At 33.2% G+C, this 18,162-nt stretch overlaps 2 protein-coding genes across 2 annotated transcripts; both read left to right on the top strand.

Annotated features, from left to right (window-relative positions):
• Nucleotides 1-343: 343 nt before the first annotated feature.
• On the top strand, nucleotides 344-2,225 carry J4E92_009734 (uncharacterized protein; the record flags this gene model as incomplete). The annotated part of the gene is made up of 3 exons (XM_051501076.1): nucleotides 344-348; nucleotides 400-562; nucleotides 612-2,225. The coding sequence occupies 3 exons, from the start codon at nucleotides 344-346 to the stop codon at nucleotides 2,223-2,225; spliced, it is 1,782 nt and encodes a 593-aa protein (XP_051348807.1).
• A 1,898-nt stretch (nucleotides 2,226-4,123) lies between these two features.
• J4E92_009735 (uncharacterized protein) lies at nucleotides 4,124-6,191 on the top strand (the record flags this gene model as incomplete). Its single annotated transcript, XM_051501077.1, has 2 exons — nucleotides 4,124-4,256; nucleotides 4,309-6,191. 2 exons carry the CDS (start codon nucleotides 4,124-4,126, stop codon nucleotides 6,189-6,191), a joined length of 2,016 nt encoding a protein of 671 aa, XP_051348808.1.
• Nucleotides 6,192-18,162: the final 11,971 nt, after the last annotated feature.

Here is an 18,162-nt window from a genome sequence, read left to right on the forward strand (position 1 = left end):
ACGCGTTGCGCCGTCGCATACATGTCGCCAGTCTTGGATGATTGATGCAATGGCGTCAACACGAGTGTCAATTGAGATGCGATGCGAGTCTGATAGTCCCGTCAACAGCCGCTGCCGCACCTCAGGATGCCGATGACGAGTTGGCCTGCCGTAAACCCCAACCGCAACAGCAAAGCTTCCCCGCGCTCTGGTGGGGCCGCTGCCCATTCCGTACCCATCCCACGATAGCAGCAGGAGCGATGGGGCATCCAATTCTCCGACGCACGCCGTCATCGGACTTGTGCGCACCTGCCCTCAAGTCAGCCTCGAGACACGACAGATAATATAGCACACGGCAGACAAGATGGTGTGAGTATGACCCCGGCACGCACAGGCGTATCATCCACTGACTACCACCAGCTACACTGCGTCCTTTGCCTTCTTCGAGGCGCTCTGGGAGTACGGCGTCAGTCACGTCTTCGTCAACCTTGGGTCCGACCATCCCTCGATCATCGAAGCCATCGTCAAAGGCCAGAATGAGAAGAAGGGCCAATTCCCCAAGATCATCACATGTCCGAACGAGGTAGGTGCTAGAGATGCACTTCGATACGGCCAGCGACTGACGCGTCTAGATGGTCGCCCTTTCCATGGCGGACGGATATGCCAGACTGACGGGTAAACCCCAATGCGTCATCGTGCACGTCGACGTCGGAACCCAAGGCCTCGGAGCCGCCGTACACAACGCCTCGTGCGGCCGCGCACCCGTCCTCATCTTCGCCGGCCTGTCGCCCTTCACCATCGAGGGCGAGATGCGCGGCAGCCGGACGGAATACATCCACTGGATACAAGACGTGCCGGACCAGAAGCAGATTGTCGCCCAGTACTGCAGGTACACGGGCGAGATCAAGTCGGGCAAGAATGTCAAGCAGATGGTCAATCGGGCTCTCTCGTTTGCCATGAGCGATCCCAAGGGGCCTGTCTATCTCTATGGCGCGCGCGAGCCCATGGAAGAGGACTTGACTCCATACAAGCTGGAGATGGACTTCTGGCATCCCGTCGAACCCGCTGCCCTTCCTCCTAAGGGCGTCAAGACGATTGCTGAGGCCTTGGTGAATGCTCAGGAGCCTCTCATCATCACCGGATACTCGGGGCGAAATCACGATGCTGTGCAAGAACTCGTGCGGGTGGCTGACAACGTCAAGGGCCTTCGTGTACTGGACACCGGAGGAAGTGACATGTGCTTCCCCGCAAATCACCCAGCTTGGCTCGGCCTACGGTACGGCAACGACCCTGCCATCAAGACAGCCGACGTCATCCTGGTCCTCGACTGCGACGTGCCCTGGATCAACACACAGTGCCATCCCAAGGAGAACGCCAAGATCTTCCACGTCGATGTCGACCCCCTAAAACAACAGATGCCTGTCTTCTACCTTAACGCTACACAACGCTACAGAGCCGACTCTTATACCTCTCTGACGCAGCTCAACGAATATCTTGAGTCGCAACTCAAGGAGAAGATCTCTTCTCAGCTCTTCGACCAACGGTGGACAACGTTGCAAGAGTCGCATAAGAAAAAACTTGAAGGCATTGCCGACGAAGCCAAGGTTGACGAGAAGGGCCATTTCAGCACTCCATACCTTTGTTCTCAACTCAAGAAACTCTGCCCTAATGACACCATCTGGGCTATAGAGGCTGTTACACAGACCGGCTTTGTTGCGGACCAGATTCAGGCTACGCTTCCTGGCTCGTGGATAAACTGCGGCGGTGGCGGACTTGGGTGGTCTGGAGGTGGTGCGCTTGGCGTCAAGCTTGCGACTGACACCGAAGGAAAGAAGCAATTCGTATGTCAAATTGTCGGCGACGGTACCTACCTGTTCTCTGTTCCCGGATCGGTATACTGGATCGCGCAGCGCTATAATATTCCCATCCTTACCGTCGTCCTTAACAACAAGGGCTGGAACGCTCCACGACGGTCGATGCTACTCGTACACCCCGATGGAGAGGGTTCTAAAGTCAGCAACGAGGAGCTCAATATCAGTTTTGCGCCAACTCCAGACTACTCAGGCATCGCCAAGGCCGCAAGTGGTGGCCAGATTTGGGCTGCGCATGCATCCACTTCAGACGAGCTCAGCAGGCTATTGCCTGAAGCCATCAAGAGCGTACTCAGTGGAACATCAGCAGTGTTGGATGCTCACCTTGAGGGCCCAGAGGGAAAATATGGCGGTGGTAAGGGACGTCTGGGTTGAAACGAGCACCTATTCTTGCCGCAATCGATAATCAAGGGAAGCCTGGCATGCTGCGTTAGTGAAGATGTAACACCTAGCAATGGCACATCTGCATACACGTTTTACTTAAACACGTCAAAACAGTCATGTTCGAGTGAGGCTAACTTTATACAGGTGTTGTGCCACCTTGATCGTTGCACATCATGAGAGGTAGGCCAAATTGCGGTACGTGTAGTGAAGGACCTGATGACACCGAAGGACTTATGAGGACAAACCAGTCATAGAGGAGCGAGGTAAGGCATCAATGCAGACTCAATCGTGCTGGCCAGTGTCACAACTAGCTATTATATGCGTCATGGAGGACTATAAAAACTCCTCTTCACAGGCTTTTACACTCTTATGTACATCATCAAAGAGCAAGCAAACAAACCAATTCAAATTCCAAACCTACCTTTCACATCTCGGCTAGCACAGTCCTCTACTGTTCAACAGCAAAACCTCAACATCCTACTCAGCTGCCACCTTTACGCAATGTGTTGGTGGGTTACAAACCTCCACAAATGTGGATGCAAACACGGATCCACTCCTGAAAATCCGGAGGGTTACGGTCGTGTGTATATGAACTGTGAGGGGGTTAGCAGCTCCCCTCCAAAAGGTTCGAACGGCTGCGAAAACAACCCCGGCGGCCGAGAAACGATAATGGGAACGAAGTCAGTCTTTCTCAAAACAGACTGCCCAAGACACGAAGCCGAGGCCAAGGATGCGCAGGAGAAGAAAGATGACGTTGACGGTGGAGGGGGAAAGGGTGACGGTACTGTAAAGGTCGGGGCTTGAGGAGAGGATGACTGAGAGACTGACCACAGTGGAGCATGGACGTCTCATTAAGGACATGGAAGTGATTGCCAAAGCAAGATGATCACGATCTCGAGTCATAAATGGTACACAATCAGTCTGCCCCTGTTTGCTTCCGAGATTTGAGTGACAATATGAGTGTGTGCTCATGCCTAGGCAGTGACGGCCATCACCTGACATTTTGCACGAAATCCAGTGTAGAACGCGGCGAAGACACAATCTCCTCAGCCACTAGCCATATTGACCTTGCACATCGTTTTCAGAGAAAAATGCAGCAATGCGAATAGTCGCATCTCATACAGGAAGCCGCATCTGCAATGTCGGCGCTGCAATTGTCTCACGTCAGCTGTATATTACCAAAGCGCCGGAAGCTTTATCATTGAGACGGACTTGGAGTTGCACGGCGCTATGTAGCCGCATTACGGCCAAAGCACGAAAGAATGTCGAAGAAGAAAGAAGCATCTGCATCATGACGTCGCAGCATGGGAAAACAACCACAACATCTGGCGCGCCCGTTATCTCAGAATCGAGTGGCCGAGCTATACCCGTGCTATCATCCGTCGTCCGCGATACGATAAAACCATTGATGCTTTCCGGCAAGTCTCGAGCGGGGCGGAAGGGATCGCCGTGGTCGGTGCGGACAAGCTTTCGCAGCCAGAGTACCAAGGTTTACGGCACCACCAAAGCTTACGTCAAGTGAGTAGCCGTCGCATTGGACGCAATTATCCATCAGATCGACGAAAGTGCAGGACCAAGCGACGCCGTTATCGTCCACCCCAGCCTCGCACACTGGGAACAGCAGGTGCGCGCGTGCCAAGACGGTGGAACGGGCTGACCTAGCTGGAAGAGGCAGCCGCATATGCACTTTACCGTGATATCTGTCTTGCCCTACGTAGTCGGCATCATGGGTAGGTAACTCAATTTTGATGATGCCGGTCCGTGTACTCATTAATATGCTTCAAGGGTCCCTCTCACCTCCGCTTCTCACGCCCTTCCTGTCGCTCACACATCTGCCTCACAAAGCTTTTTGGTGAATGATGGCGATCCGAAGCCCTCATCGCGCCTCAATGGCTGTCATCTTGAGCACGATGCTTGAGCTTGCGGCAGCTGCTGTGGTGCGTCGCCAGAGCGCGCCTGTGAATCCGTTCGCGCCCATCGACCCCCAGAACTGGGTCAATCCAGACAACATGACTTGGGATGGTACGTCCGAGCATAACCACGAACTGAAAATGGTTACTGATGCTTTGTTCAGATTATGCTGCGCCACCAACGACCAATTGGGCTGATCCATCACGCAAGGGCAGAGATCGAAACTTCAACATCGCCTTGGTGACCATAGATTACCCGGACTCTCCGTTCGTCGTCACGCTGCCGGCCAACTCGGACATTTTCGGTAACCCGCAACCACTTGCCGCTGGCTTGAGCCGTGAGGATGTGCCCAAGTTCTACCACGATCTTCTCAACGTACCCAGCGAGCTCAACGAAGGTCACACACTCCACGAGTATTGGATGGGCGACTCGTTTGGAAAGTATGGTGTGGACCTGACCGTGTTCGGCCCTTATCGCATGCCGGCGCGTAGCTACCAATATGGTATCGACGACGAAGAGGGTGGTTTTAATGAGGGCGCTTGCCCCGAAGGACCGCCATGCTCGGTTGATCTTAGGACCGATGCGCTCGGAGCATGGCGTGCTGATGTTGGAAATGAGACGGCAGACGCGTATGAGTTGGCCTTCATTCTCTCGGCCGGCCAAGACGAATCCTCGACATGGCAGGAATTTGGTGAGATGAAGTTCCTCTCCAAAGAAGACGTTCCCGAGGAGTTTGGACCACCGGATAACTCCTCGCTTCCAAACTGGGCTAGTACACGTTATGTTGAGTGGTCATCGTGGGCTGCAGCCTCTACGATATGGCCGAACGCCGGTGGCGGTTCGTCTACCCAGGGAGAATCGAGTGGAATGGCTACGTTTGCTCACGAACTATCGCACTTGCTCGGTATCGGAGATAACTACAACAACCCCTTCAGCGACCCTCCGCGACGAACATACACTGGACCATGGAGCATGCTGTCCCGAGGCAGTTTCAATGGACCAGGTGGACCCCACACGCGCTGGCAGATTCCTCCTGTACAGGGTGCATCAATGGGATCCCTGCACACTATGCGAGACAAGCACCAGATCGGGCTCATCGATACATCCCCAATCTTGCAAATCTCTCGCTCAGGTCTCGCCACTTCTGGCCCGGTCATCGCGCAGATTACCGCTCGCTCTGTCGATCCGGTGGACAGTCTCATGGGATTCAACATTTCCTTTGGCGCTGCCGGCGACCTTGCGCCCCCATGTAATGCGTCCCTCGATGCTCTATGCGACGGACGTGGTTACAACAACTACAATGTTGAGGTCGTTCAGCGACTTGGTGCGGACTCTTTCTGCCCGGATTCTGGTGTCATGATAAGCAAGACCAAGGATAGCGATCGCGTGCAGCCGTTCCAATGGACGATTGATGCAAACCCACAGGATGCGCGCCAGATTGATTTCTTCCTCCCCAACGGCACCGCAAGATACTGGACCATTGGCGACTACAGGCAACTAGTCGATGCCTTGTTCCACGCTGGTACAAACTCTGGCTCTGAATACGAGCACATCGATCACGAGAACGGCCTGCATTTGTACATCCTCGAGAAGATGACCGACGACAATGGGGTATTGCACTACACCGTAGGCGCAGCATCAACCGCGACCAACGTTACTACGTCCGCTCAACACGGCATCGAGCTCGGATCCGGCAAGATTGTCAGCAACGGAAATGCCACTAGCCCCGCGGATGGCTTGTACTGCACTTTCGAGCTGAAGAACACTGGTAAAGCCGCCTCGTTTGCGACAAACCCTCATCCACAGGATCTGTCCGCCTATCTTGGGTCGGACATTTACCGTTTGAAGGCAGAGGTCAAGGGCGATGGTTGGAAGGTGGCTGTGCCCAACGCGTTGGCCTACGCCAAGGCGGGCAAGCAGAAGACAGTCAAGGTTGCTGTGGGTTGCCAGGGATACTGCTCGAAGGAAGCTACAGTGACTCTCGTTGCTACGAGCGAAAGCGACAAGTCTGTTGCTAGGACGAAGACTTGCAAGGTTCGCTTGTAGTTAGTTGATCAGCCCATCAATACCCACACATCTTCTGCCTCACTTCAGGACAACTATTACATGAGTCTATACTTGTTGAATATCGTGGGCTAGTATTGTGTTACAGTCTATGAACTTGCACTTATGCTGTCGCTGAACTTTACAGCAATAAGCTCGGTTTCTTAACACGAACTTTGGAAAGAAGGTAGCACTCTAGAGATCTGACTATGCCTTGTTTTTACCCTGCTTGCCCAGCGTCCTGAATGTCGCCCAAGTCTGTGCAGCTGACACTGCCAAACTTCCCGCGGCTAGGAGCAACGCCGTGACCCCAAAGATCACTGCCGCCCAAAACGTGTACTAGGTATTGGAGTCTCTTTGATCCTTCCACAGAGCGATAAACTGTTTCGGCTTCTACTTCTCTAGATGCTTAATCAAGATTCTAATACAAAAAGCAAGTGTTAAGTATTACTAGTAAAACACTTAGTCTGTAATACTAAAACTTTCTTCTTTATTATCTAAGTCGCTAGTGTATAACTTACGTAGTTCTCTACTTTTTATAATCTTATTATATCTATTACTAAAAGACTTAAGCTATAAAAGATAGTTAGTAGATAGTATACACTTTCTACTAGTACTATCTTTAAAAATTAAGTAAATATTTCTATATAGCTTCTAGAGTTTTATCTTTCTAGAATAGAATAATTAAGCTATAGTATAAAGAATATAGTAGTCTTAATAATAACTTCTAGATATAGTACCTTATACCTAATTTTATAGACTTTATTTAGTAAAAAGATATTAAAAAATACCTAGCTTTTAAGTTATCTTAGAATAGCTAAAAAATTTTAAGATTTTAAAATATTTAGTATATATTACTATTAGTACTAATACTTAACTATAACTATATATATATACTTCTATAAAGTTTATTAAATAGTTAGAAACTACTAAGATAATATAGTAGTAATAGAAATACTATACTAGGCCTTATAGTATCTATTTTAAGCTAACTAGCTATTATAGTATATATATACTCTAGCTATAGTAGCTAAAAAATAGTCTTTTACTTTATAATAGTTATAAGCTCTTTAGCTACTTTAATTACCTAAGCTAAATTTTCTAAGTTACTTACTTAAGTAGATAACTTTAAGTAAAATAGTAAAAAGAAGAAAAATTTAAGTTTAGATATATATAGTACTTATAGAGATTTAAACTTACTTATTACTATTAGATTTTTTATTATAGTATAAAGCTTAAAAAAAGACTTAGTATTACTAAAGATAAATATATACTTTTTAAATAGATTAGACTAGTACTACTAGCTAATCTAGAAGGTATATTATAGTATATATATACTCTAGCTATAGTAGCTAGAGATTAGTCTTTTACTCTATAAAACTAGCTAATAAGTATAATATAATAACTACTTCTTTAGCTTTTAATAAAAGTTATAGTAGTTTATTATAGCTACTATCTAATAAATAGTATCTTACTATATAAAGTAATTTATAAATACTATATTCTTACTATCTTAGCTTTTATTACTTTTATAAAGTATTTTAGCTAAAATATTTTTTTACTAAAGTATTACTTTTTAGAAAGCTAAAAAAAAAGTAAATTTATAATTTGTTTTACTTTATATACTTAGTTATAAGTAATAATATAGTAATTAATTAGTAGTATTTTATTAGTAAGATTATAAATAAAATAGTCTTTAATTTATTAGTAAACTAATAATTCTATAGTAAGCTACTTTAAAAAAAAGTAAGGTCTATTACTAGTATATAAAAAAATATATTTCTAAAAAAGTTAAAATTCTATATTTAGAGATATAGGCGTTAGATAGACTAAGACTTAAGTTCTTAGCGCTACTATCTCTAGTATAGTAGTTAAAGCTTTTAAAATTTAGAGTAGTAAAATAACTATTTTAAAAATACTAATATCTATCTATAGTAGAGAGAATTATAATATTATTATATATTTTTAATAACTTATAACTAATAGAGCTATAAATTATAAAGTAATAAAATACTAAATTTTTTAGTAAGTAAAATTATACTTCTACTATATATATACTCTCTATTCTTTATTTTTATCTCTATCTCTATTCTTATTTTATAGCTTATAGTAAATTAGAGATTTAAAAACTTATTAAAGTAAATAGTAGCTTAAATCTAACTCTAAAGCTATACTAATATATATACTAAATAAGCTCTTAACTATATTCTCTTTTATATCTTTTTTTAAGTTCTTCTAGTGTTAGTACGTCTAAAGCTAATCTTATTACTAGTTATATTACTTTACTTACTAAAGCTTAATTACGTTTTTTTATTATTACTATATTAATTACTTTTCTTTTAAATATATTACTAATACTACTTCTATAAGTTTTTTTAAGATTATTATTCTAAAAGCTATTATAAAAGCTATTATAAACTACTTTATTTATACTATACTAAAGACTATTATAAGTACTCTAAAGAGCTAATTTACTAGTACTTTAGAGCTATACGCTAGGCCTATTAATATTTCTATTATATTTATTTTTATTATATCTATCTTTATTATATCTATTTTTTTTACTTTTATTTCTATTATTTTTATTACGTATATAACTAGCGTAAACTATTCTAGTATTTTTCTTTCTAGTCTTACTTTTAAGAAGCTTATTAGTAAAATATATAAGCTTTTTAGTAAATATAGCTTACCTTTAAGATAATAGAAAGAGTATTTTATTTATAATCTTACTAAAATATACTTAATTACCTACGCTATCTATATCTATAACTAGGTATATAAAGTAAAATTAATATTAAGTTTATAGCTTTTTATATTATTTCTAGCTTTTAAGAATACTATACTTTAGTAAAGAAACACTTTAGCTAGAATACTTTATAAGAGTAATAAGAGCTAGAATAATAAAAATATAGTATTTATAGCTTATTCTATATAGTAAAATACTATTTATTAGATAGTAGCTATAATAAAGTACTATTACTCTTATTAAGACCTAGGCTATAAGAGAATAGTTATTATATTATAGTTATTAAAGAATATATACTATAAAGTCTATTATAGTATTTCTATTACTACTATATTATTTTAGTAGTTTTTAAATACTATCTAAGCTTCTAAGAGTTATATAAATAAGTGTATATTTTTAGTCTATATAGAAGTATTAGTGCTAATAGTAATATATACTAAATATACTAAAATCTTAAAATCTTCTAGTAGTTCTAAGATAATAAGCTAAACGTCTTTTAATATCTTTTTACTAAATAGAGTCTATAAAATTAGATATAAGGTACTAAATAGTCTTTAATAAAATAGTCTCTTTAGTTTCTCTCTTTTATAAGTAAAGAACTATAATTACTAAAAAGCTTATATATTTTACTAATAAGGTTCTTTAAAGTAAGACTAAAATAAAAAATAATAAAAAGTTTAATACTAGCTATATATATAATAAAGATAATAAAGATAATAAAAATAAAAATATTAGAAATAGAAGTAATAGAACTATTAATAAACTTAGTATATAGCTTTATACTAGTAAAGTAGCTCTTTAAAGTACTTATAATAGCTTTTAGTATTATATAAATATAGTAGTTTATAATAGCTTTTATAATAGCTTCTAAAGTAATAACTTTAAGAAAACTTATAGAAATAGAAATATATTTAAAAGAAAAGTAATTAATATAGTAATAATAATAGTACTTAATTAAGCTTTAGTAAAGTAGTAAGATAATATAACTAGTAATAAAATTAGTTTTAGACTTACTAATACTAGAAGAGCTTATAAAAAGGTATAAGAGAGAACGTAGTTAAAAGCTTATTTAGTCTCTAGTATAAAAGATATAAATAATAATAAATATATTTAATAGAATATAAGCTATTATTTAAAATATAAAGGTGTAAGACTTTTATATATAGAAAGCTAGTAGGTAACCTAGTCTAATTAGGCTAGGCTAGTTACGTAATAACGTAATAGAATAAAAACTAGCTAGAACTATAATATTTAGAGTTAGACTTAAGCTACTATTTACTTTAATAAATTTTTAAATCTTAAATCTACTATAAGCTATAAAATAAGAATTAAGATAAAGATAGAAATAAAGAATAGAAAGTTACTATAATATTATTACTATAGATATATATATATTACGCACTTATAGCGCTTTAATACTTACTTATTATAAAGATTATAATAACTTAGCTATTATTATCTTTTTATTATTAAGCTTTCTTAAGATTACACTTATTATTTTTTCTTAACAAATAAGAAAAATTTCTAGTAAATCTAATTGCTTACGTAATTAAGATTTTAGTAGCTAGTTTTAATCTACTATACTAGAAGATTATAAAACACCTCTATTTATCTAAGCTTAGCTATTATTAGAGTTATTACATAAGATAATAACTCTTATTTTTTTTATCTCTCTTTCTATAATTACTAAAAGATCTAGTAATAAACTAATTATTAGTCTATATAATATAACGTATAGACTAATATAATTAGTACTAGTCTAGATTATAAATTTAAGAAGATAAAAAGAATTTAGTAGACTTAGATTATAAATCTAGAAATTAAGTAAATTTAATTATAAATTCTTATCTTTAGACAGAAATAGATAGATATTTACGTAATTATTCTAGTAGCTATTTTCTATAAAAAAAATAGTAATTCTTTATAGTTATTCTTTACTTAGTAATAATATTATTACTTTTTACTTATTATTTACTTAATAATTACTTTATTACAATTTTTATTAGTTATACTATTTATTATAGTATTTAACTACTTTGTTCTAACAAAGCTATATTCTATTATTAGAGAATAGTTCTTATTATCTATCTATTCTTTACACTTATAGTTATAAATACGCGTATAAGTAGATATATAGTTAACTTAAAAAGTAATAATATTATTTAAAGTCTTAGCTAATTACTTTCTCTATTTACTAATAATAATAATAATAAAAGTAGTAGTAGTAATATTATAATAGCTCTACTACGCCTTATATAGTGCTTTCTATAGTAATAGTAATATTATAATATTCTAGCTATCTTATATAGTACTTAGATATACGCTATAGTCTAGTATATCTTATACTATCTAGCTTATTATATTCTCTTGTATTATATATATACGCGTACGCTCTATCTAAGTTACTTTTTATCTTTATATTATTTTTATATTATCTACTATATTATCTATTATATTAAGTATTATATTACTTATAAGTACGTATTATAAGCTATTATAAGCTATTTCTATAGCTTTTAGATTAACTAAGTAATACTAGTAATTTATAGAGTTCTATAATACTAGCTATATTTAACTCTAAGTTACTAGTAGAGCTTACTACTAGTAATTCTTTTATAAAATAGTAATAAACTTCTAGAGCTTACTTATTTATATCTTAAGTTTAGTATTTATATTATATAAAAAGGTATTCTTTTACTTTTTTATAAACTTTAGTTTTCTTTTCTTTAAGTTTTTAAAATTAGTGCCTTAAGCCTAATTTAGAGTTATCTTTATAGTAAAAAGATATTAAAAGATATTAAAAAGTGTTAAAAGACTCTAAGCTAGTCTCTTTTAGAACTACTAGAATAATTTTAATATTAATTTAAATATTACTATAGTAATAAGGTTATTACTATATAGACTAACTCTATACTTACCTATATAACTTTCTTTATACTATAACTAGAAATAACTAGAAATAATTAAGATAATATATAGTAATAGGTATACTACTAATAGAACTTACTATATTTATTCTCTATTAACTATAACTATAACGCTGTCTCTATTCTCTAATAACTATAATATAATAATAATTTTATAGCTTATAGTTATACTCTTAATAGCTTTAGTAGAACTCTAATACTACTACTATCTACGTAATAATATCTACTTACTAAAGATAACTTATAAATATTTTATTCTTATTAATTTATTTTTTATTACTCTTCTTAAGAATCTTCTCTAAGGTATACTATTATAAGTAAATATAACTCTATATTACGTAGCTAAGGTATAGCTTTAACTCTATTCTAATTATATATATAGTAAGATATATATAAATAGCGTTTATACTTAGTAAAGAGTACTTAATTATTAGCGTATTAATAAGATTTTTTAGAATTCTAGTAATATATAAAGCTTTAGCTACTAAGTAATCTATAATATCTAGATCTAAGTTATAAAAGAAGCGCTATATCTTATTAATAAGATTATTAAAAGTAAAGTTCTAGTAAAAAATAATAGTAGAATCTACTTATTTTATATACTTTTGTAGAACGCTTATAAAATAATAACTATTAATAGTCTTAGTAGATACTATATTATAAGTAAAGTAGGCCTTAATAGCGCGTATAATAGTAGTAGTTATAAGAATAATAAAAAAGGTTATAAAATTTACTATAACGCTATCTTTTATAATAATCTTAAGATAACTTATAGAAGTAGATAGTAATAGTAATATAATTTAGAAAAAAGTAATTAAATAATAATAAAGTAACTTAGTAGAGCTCTAGTAAGTAAGGCAATATAACTAGTAAAAGATTAGTTTTATCTTTATAATTACTAAGAAGACTTATAAATTATTTAACGTACGTATTAGCGTAGTAATATATCTTTAGATTTCTAAAAGTAGTAACTTATAAAATAGAAGAAGCGCGCTTTTACTAAAAGAAATTTTAGTATATATATTCTAACTATAAACCTTTAGAACGTATTACTTTATTAGTTATAAGCTAATAAGCGCGTATAATTATATTATAATTCTCTTAAAGATTAGTATTAAAATTCTCTTATAGAGTACTTTAGTATTAGAATAGCTTTTTAGCTAGCCTAAAAGATTTAGAAGCTTTAACTACTCTAGAGATAGTAGCGCTAAGGCTCTAAGCCTTAGTCTATTTACCTTTAAAGTACTAAAACCTTTAGTTATATATTCTTTAGTATGCTAGTGTTAAAGTTAGAGAGTAGTTGTAATTACTTAATTATAGACACGTAATTGCTTAGCTCTTAGGTATATAGCTAGAGATTTTATTCTAACTTTCTTTTATAGTAGATTAATTATAATATACTTAATTATTTCTAATTATTAATTATCTTTAGCTCTAATAGTTATAAGCCTAGCTACTTAATTATAGAACTAATTTCTACTACACATTAAAGCTTACTAGAAGATAAGATTAGTTAATCTTATTTCTACTCTACTTTCTCTAAACGTTCTGTAATTAGAACTTCTTCTACATAATTACTTACTTACTATCTATCTCTCTATATCTTTGTATTAATTCTATACTCTAACTTTATAAATATAAGTAATTATAATATAGCTATTATAGCTATAGGTGTACTTCTTAAGAAGTAATCTAACTAGAATACCTAGTTTACGCTTCTTAAGTAATACTATAATAAAAAAAGTATCTAGAAAGAGATTAATTCTAATTTTCTAGATATTAAATATATAAATACTTAGAAACTTAAGTTCTCTAACTTTCTAGTTCTAGAGCTTATAGCTCTAGCTTCTCTCTCTATAGAGCTAACTAAGAATTAAAAAAATAAGTATAATAAAGCTATCTATAAGTATAATACTCTTTTATAAGATTATAATTATAAGACTAAAAATAGTACTACGCTTATAGCCTACTAGAACTATAAGTCTAAGTAGTAGTTAAGAAAGAGTAAGAAGATTAATAATATTAAGACCTAGATTATATATACTATTACGCCTAATTATCTATTACTTATAACTATAAGTAATAATAAAAGAATAGTCTAGTCTTTTATAAAGACTCTTAAAACTATACTTACTTCTATAAATTAGACTACGCAATATATAGTTTACGTAAAGTATTATACTTATTTTAAAAAGACTTAGAGAAGTACTACTAAAAAGTAGTTTACTAACTAGTTAATACTCTACTAGAAAGTAAAGATCTTTAAGCTCTTAGAGGTTAAAGAACCTCTTATAATTACTAACTTTCTTACTATAATTAAGAAGTTTAACTCTAAGTAAACCTACTAGTAGTAATATAATTAATTATTTATAATAGCTCTTAGAAAGAATATATTAAGCCTTAATAATTTTAGTAAGGTATTTAGCGTTATTCTCTAAGAGATATTAATTACTACTAGAAAGAGAAAAGCTAATATAATCTTTAACGCTATTATAGATTAACTTCTTACTTCTACTAAGTTAGGTAAGAAGTAGTTAAGTTTACTACCTAAGCCTTACCTCTATAAACCTAATATAAAGTATAAGTAAAAGTCTATTTTATATTACTAATTATAAACTATAATTACTAGATCTAGGCTACTAGGCGTTTTACTAATAAAACTCTTAGCTTAAGATAAGTAAAAAATCTAAAAGCGCTATTATAAAGAGAAGTAAAGTAGCTTATATAAGAAGGTTAAGTAATCTAGCTAGAAGATAAGCGCTTTAGCTTCTAAGTACCTAAGCAATATAGTCTCTATAATTATTTACTTTAAGAAGCTAATTACTAAGTTTAGGTCTTCTATTTTTAGTATAGGCTTTAAGCTTTACGCGCTTTTAGCTAGTATAATTCTTAATAGTAGAGCTATAGTCTACTTAGTTAATAATAAAGCTTTAATTAAGCCTAATTTCTTTATTAAGACTAATAGAGAAATAGTTAAGGTAGGTAGCTAAATTCTTCTAGTAATTAGTATTAGTAATTATATACTTTATTTTATTCTTAGTACCTCTAAAGAACTTAGAAAAGCTAATCTTATACTTACTAGTGTTAAGATTATCTCTAGTTTCTACACTAATATTATCTTAGAAAAGCTTCTTAGAAATAGTAGTATATAGTATATAGACTATAATTATATAATTAGAATAAGTACGCTAGAGGTGTCTATTATTCTTATAACTCTTAAGTATAGATTTAACTTCTTATTTATTAAATACAACTCTTCTATCTATTCTTCTAATTCTAGTATTATAAATACTATTACTTACTTATAAGTTCTATAATTACGCACTAGTAACGCTAATCTTTAGCACTAAAGATCTAGCTATTTAGGTAAGTAAGCTCTTAAGGCTCTTGTTAAAGCTACCTAGAATATAAAGATTATAGATATATAGTGTAGTAAATATAATAATTACGCTACTACTTATACTTCTTAAAAAATTTCTTATTATTCTTATAAACTATTACTATGTTTTTTCTTTAAAGTATTATAAAACTTATTTAACTTCTTTATAAGCTATACGCTTAATAAATAAGCTCTAATTATTAAGAAGAATTATTTAGGTAAGCTATATAATTATAACCTAAAGAATAAGATACTAAACTCTATAATAGAAGTTATTATAAGCTTTATAGCTATAGTTAAGCGCTACTATTAGTAGAAGATTATAGAAATTTATTAGAATAATAATACTATAACACTACCTTAGAGAGAGTACTTAAGGTATAAGAAATAGGCTAAAGAGAAGAGAATTATAATTATAACGCCTCTACTATATATCTATAAGCTTAATAGCTTAGTAGAAAGAGCTAGCTAAAAGCTTATTACTAAGTTAATTAAGATACGTATAAGCGCTAATCTTTTAGCTAGGCTCTAGCTAGTAATTATAAATGTAGCAGCTTAACTTTATAAAATAAGTTTATTATAGCTTTATAGCTATTAATCTCTAGATTAGATATTATATAAATAGTTTAGAAAGTATTTCTAATATTATTAGCTACCTAAGATTAGGCACTAGGCTACTAATCTTTACCTAGATTAGAGTAGAATCTATACTTATAGCTATTAAGCGTATTTACTTAATAGTAATTGCGTAGCTAGAAAGCACTATTAAGACTTTAAAGTTAAGCCTTATAGTTATATAGAATATCTTATTAGCTATTAAGCTTCTAATATATATTATATATAGGTACTAGTAATTAATTAGGTAATTATAACTTATAACATTACCTTTAATAAGTAGAAGTTCTATTAAAGTAAGCGTAAAGAGAAGCTAACTAGAGATTAAGCACTTAAGTAGGTTAAAATACTTAATAATAGTAAGCTTATTAATACTATAGAAGAGTTTAATATTCTTTTTATTAATTAAATAGTAAGTATAGTAGAGCTATTAACTACTAAGTAAGATCTTAGAGATAACATAGGCTATAATTAAAGTAATAAGGTTAGCTTACCTATTAAATATAATTAAAGCTTTATTAATTTAATAGAGATAGAGTATAAAGCTAGTGTTCTATTAGAAATTTCTAATAATTAGTAGCTTTCTACTAGGCTTACTACTCTAGAACCTACGCTTAAGTATAAGATTTTAGAAGTAAGTAATTAAAGTAATTATAGAGTTTCTAATAGTTAAAAGGTAGTATATACGCTTAAAAGAGCTAATCTATTAGAGCCTAAAGGTAAAGAGCCTTCTATATATAGATTAGAAGATCTAACTCTATTTATTAAGCTTATTATAATAGACTTTAGTTCTATAGAAATAGATAAAAGACTAGCTTAACTAGAGTAAGCGCTAAAGAAACTAAGAGATAGGCTACTTAAATTAGTAGCCTTCTTTTAATAATTAACGTAGCTATAGAATTAGCTAATAGCTAAATTTTCTAAAATATACTATAGTAGAAGAGTTATAGATAAAGAGTTTAAGTACTCTTTCTCTATAAATATCTATTAACTATTAAAATATTTAAAAGGCAAGAGTAAATAGCTTACTTAGCTTAGTAATTAACTAAGAGGTAATAGCATAAGTAGCGTAAATATAGTAATTATAGGCTTAGTTAATAAGTAAGCCTAGATTAACTTTTATAAAACCTATCTCTTTAGTCTTTAAAAAAACTAGAATAATTAAGCTAGCTATAAGACTATAAACTCTATTATTATAGCTACTACGCTTAGTAAGCATAAGCTAAAGGCTACTTACTAATACTATAATAATCTCTAAGAGCTACCTAGATTATAGAAATAACTAATCTAGTATCTAATACGTACGCTCTTTAAAGATACCTCTAAGAGAGAAATTAATTAGCTAAGTAAGAAGAGAATCTAGATAGAAATCTATAGGTTAAAAGTCTAAGATTAGCTACTTCTATTAAAATAGATATAAACTTATAAGTATAATTAGAATAGCTATCTTCTTAAATATAAAGCTTAAATTATAGTTTATAGTAATCTCTAGAAGAAGAACTTAATTAATATAACTTATATAGTAATACTTACTATAAAGTTCTTCTACACTATAATAGTAATTACTACCTAGAGTAATCTAGAGATTAAATAGTTTAATATTATAGAAGTATTTCTTAACGTAAAGATTATAGTAAAGAACCTAGTAATCTATAAAATACTAGATAGCTTTAGAAAGCTAGAATTATATATATAGCTTAACTACACGCTCTATAGATTATAAGACTTTCTACTATTATAGTATAAGAAGTTCTTAGAAACACTAAGAGCTATTAGTATAATAGCTTCTTAAGAAGAGCTCTATCTCTTCTTTAATTAAGAATATAAGATTCTTATTCTCTTCTATATTAATAATATTTTATTACTTTATTATAAGAATATAAAGTAACGCGTAATAGCTATATAGGCTAAGATCTCTAGTAAGTATAAGATCTAAGATTAGAGAGATATAGAGTAGTTTCTTAGTATTTATATAATTAAAGACTAATATCTAAAAATAATTACTCTTATTTATAATATATATATAAACAAAATACTTAAGAAGTTTAAGCTTAGAGATAGATTTTTCTTTCTAATACCTTTACTATTAGAGAAGCTAATTAAGAATACTAAAGAAGTAACTAAGCCTAAAATTAAAAGATACTAGAAAATAGTTAGCTCTATACTTTATATAGTAATTATACTCTAACTAAATATAGCGTATACTACCTTAAAGCTCTTACACTTTTTTATAAACCTAAGTAATAAGTATAAGAAGGCTATAGAGTAAGTAATTATATATCTCTACTATACTTATTTTAATATAAT

Source organism: Alternaria infectoria (genome assembly GCF_024043175.1).
Source record: "Alternaria infectoria strain BMP 0036 chromosome Unknown scaffold_26, whole genome shotgun sequence".
NCBI classification, from domain to species: Eukaryota; Fungi; Ascomycota; class Dothideomycetes; order Pleosporales; family Pleosporaceae; genus Alternaria; species Alternaria infectoria.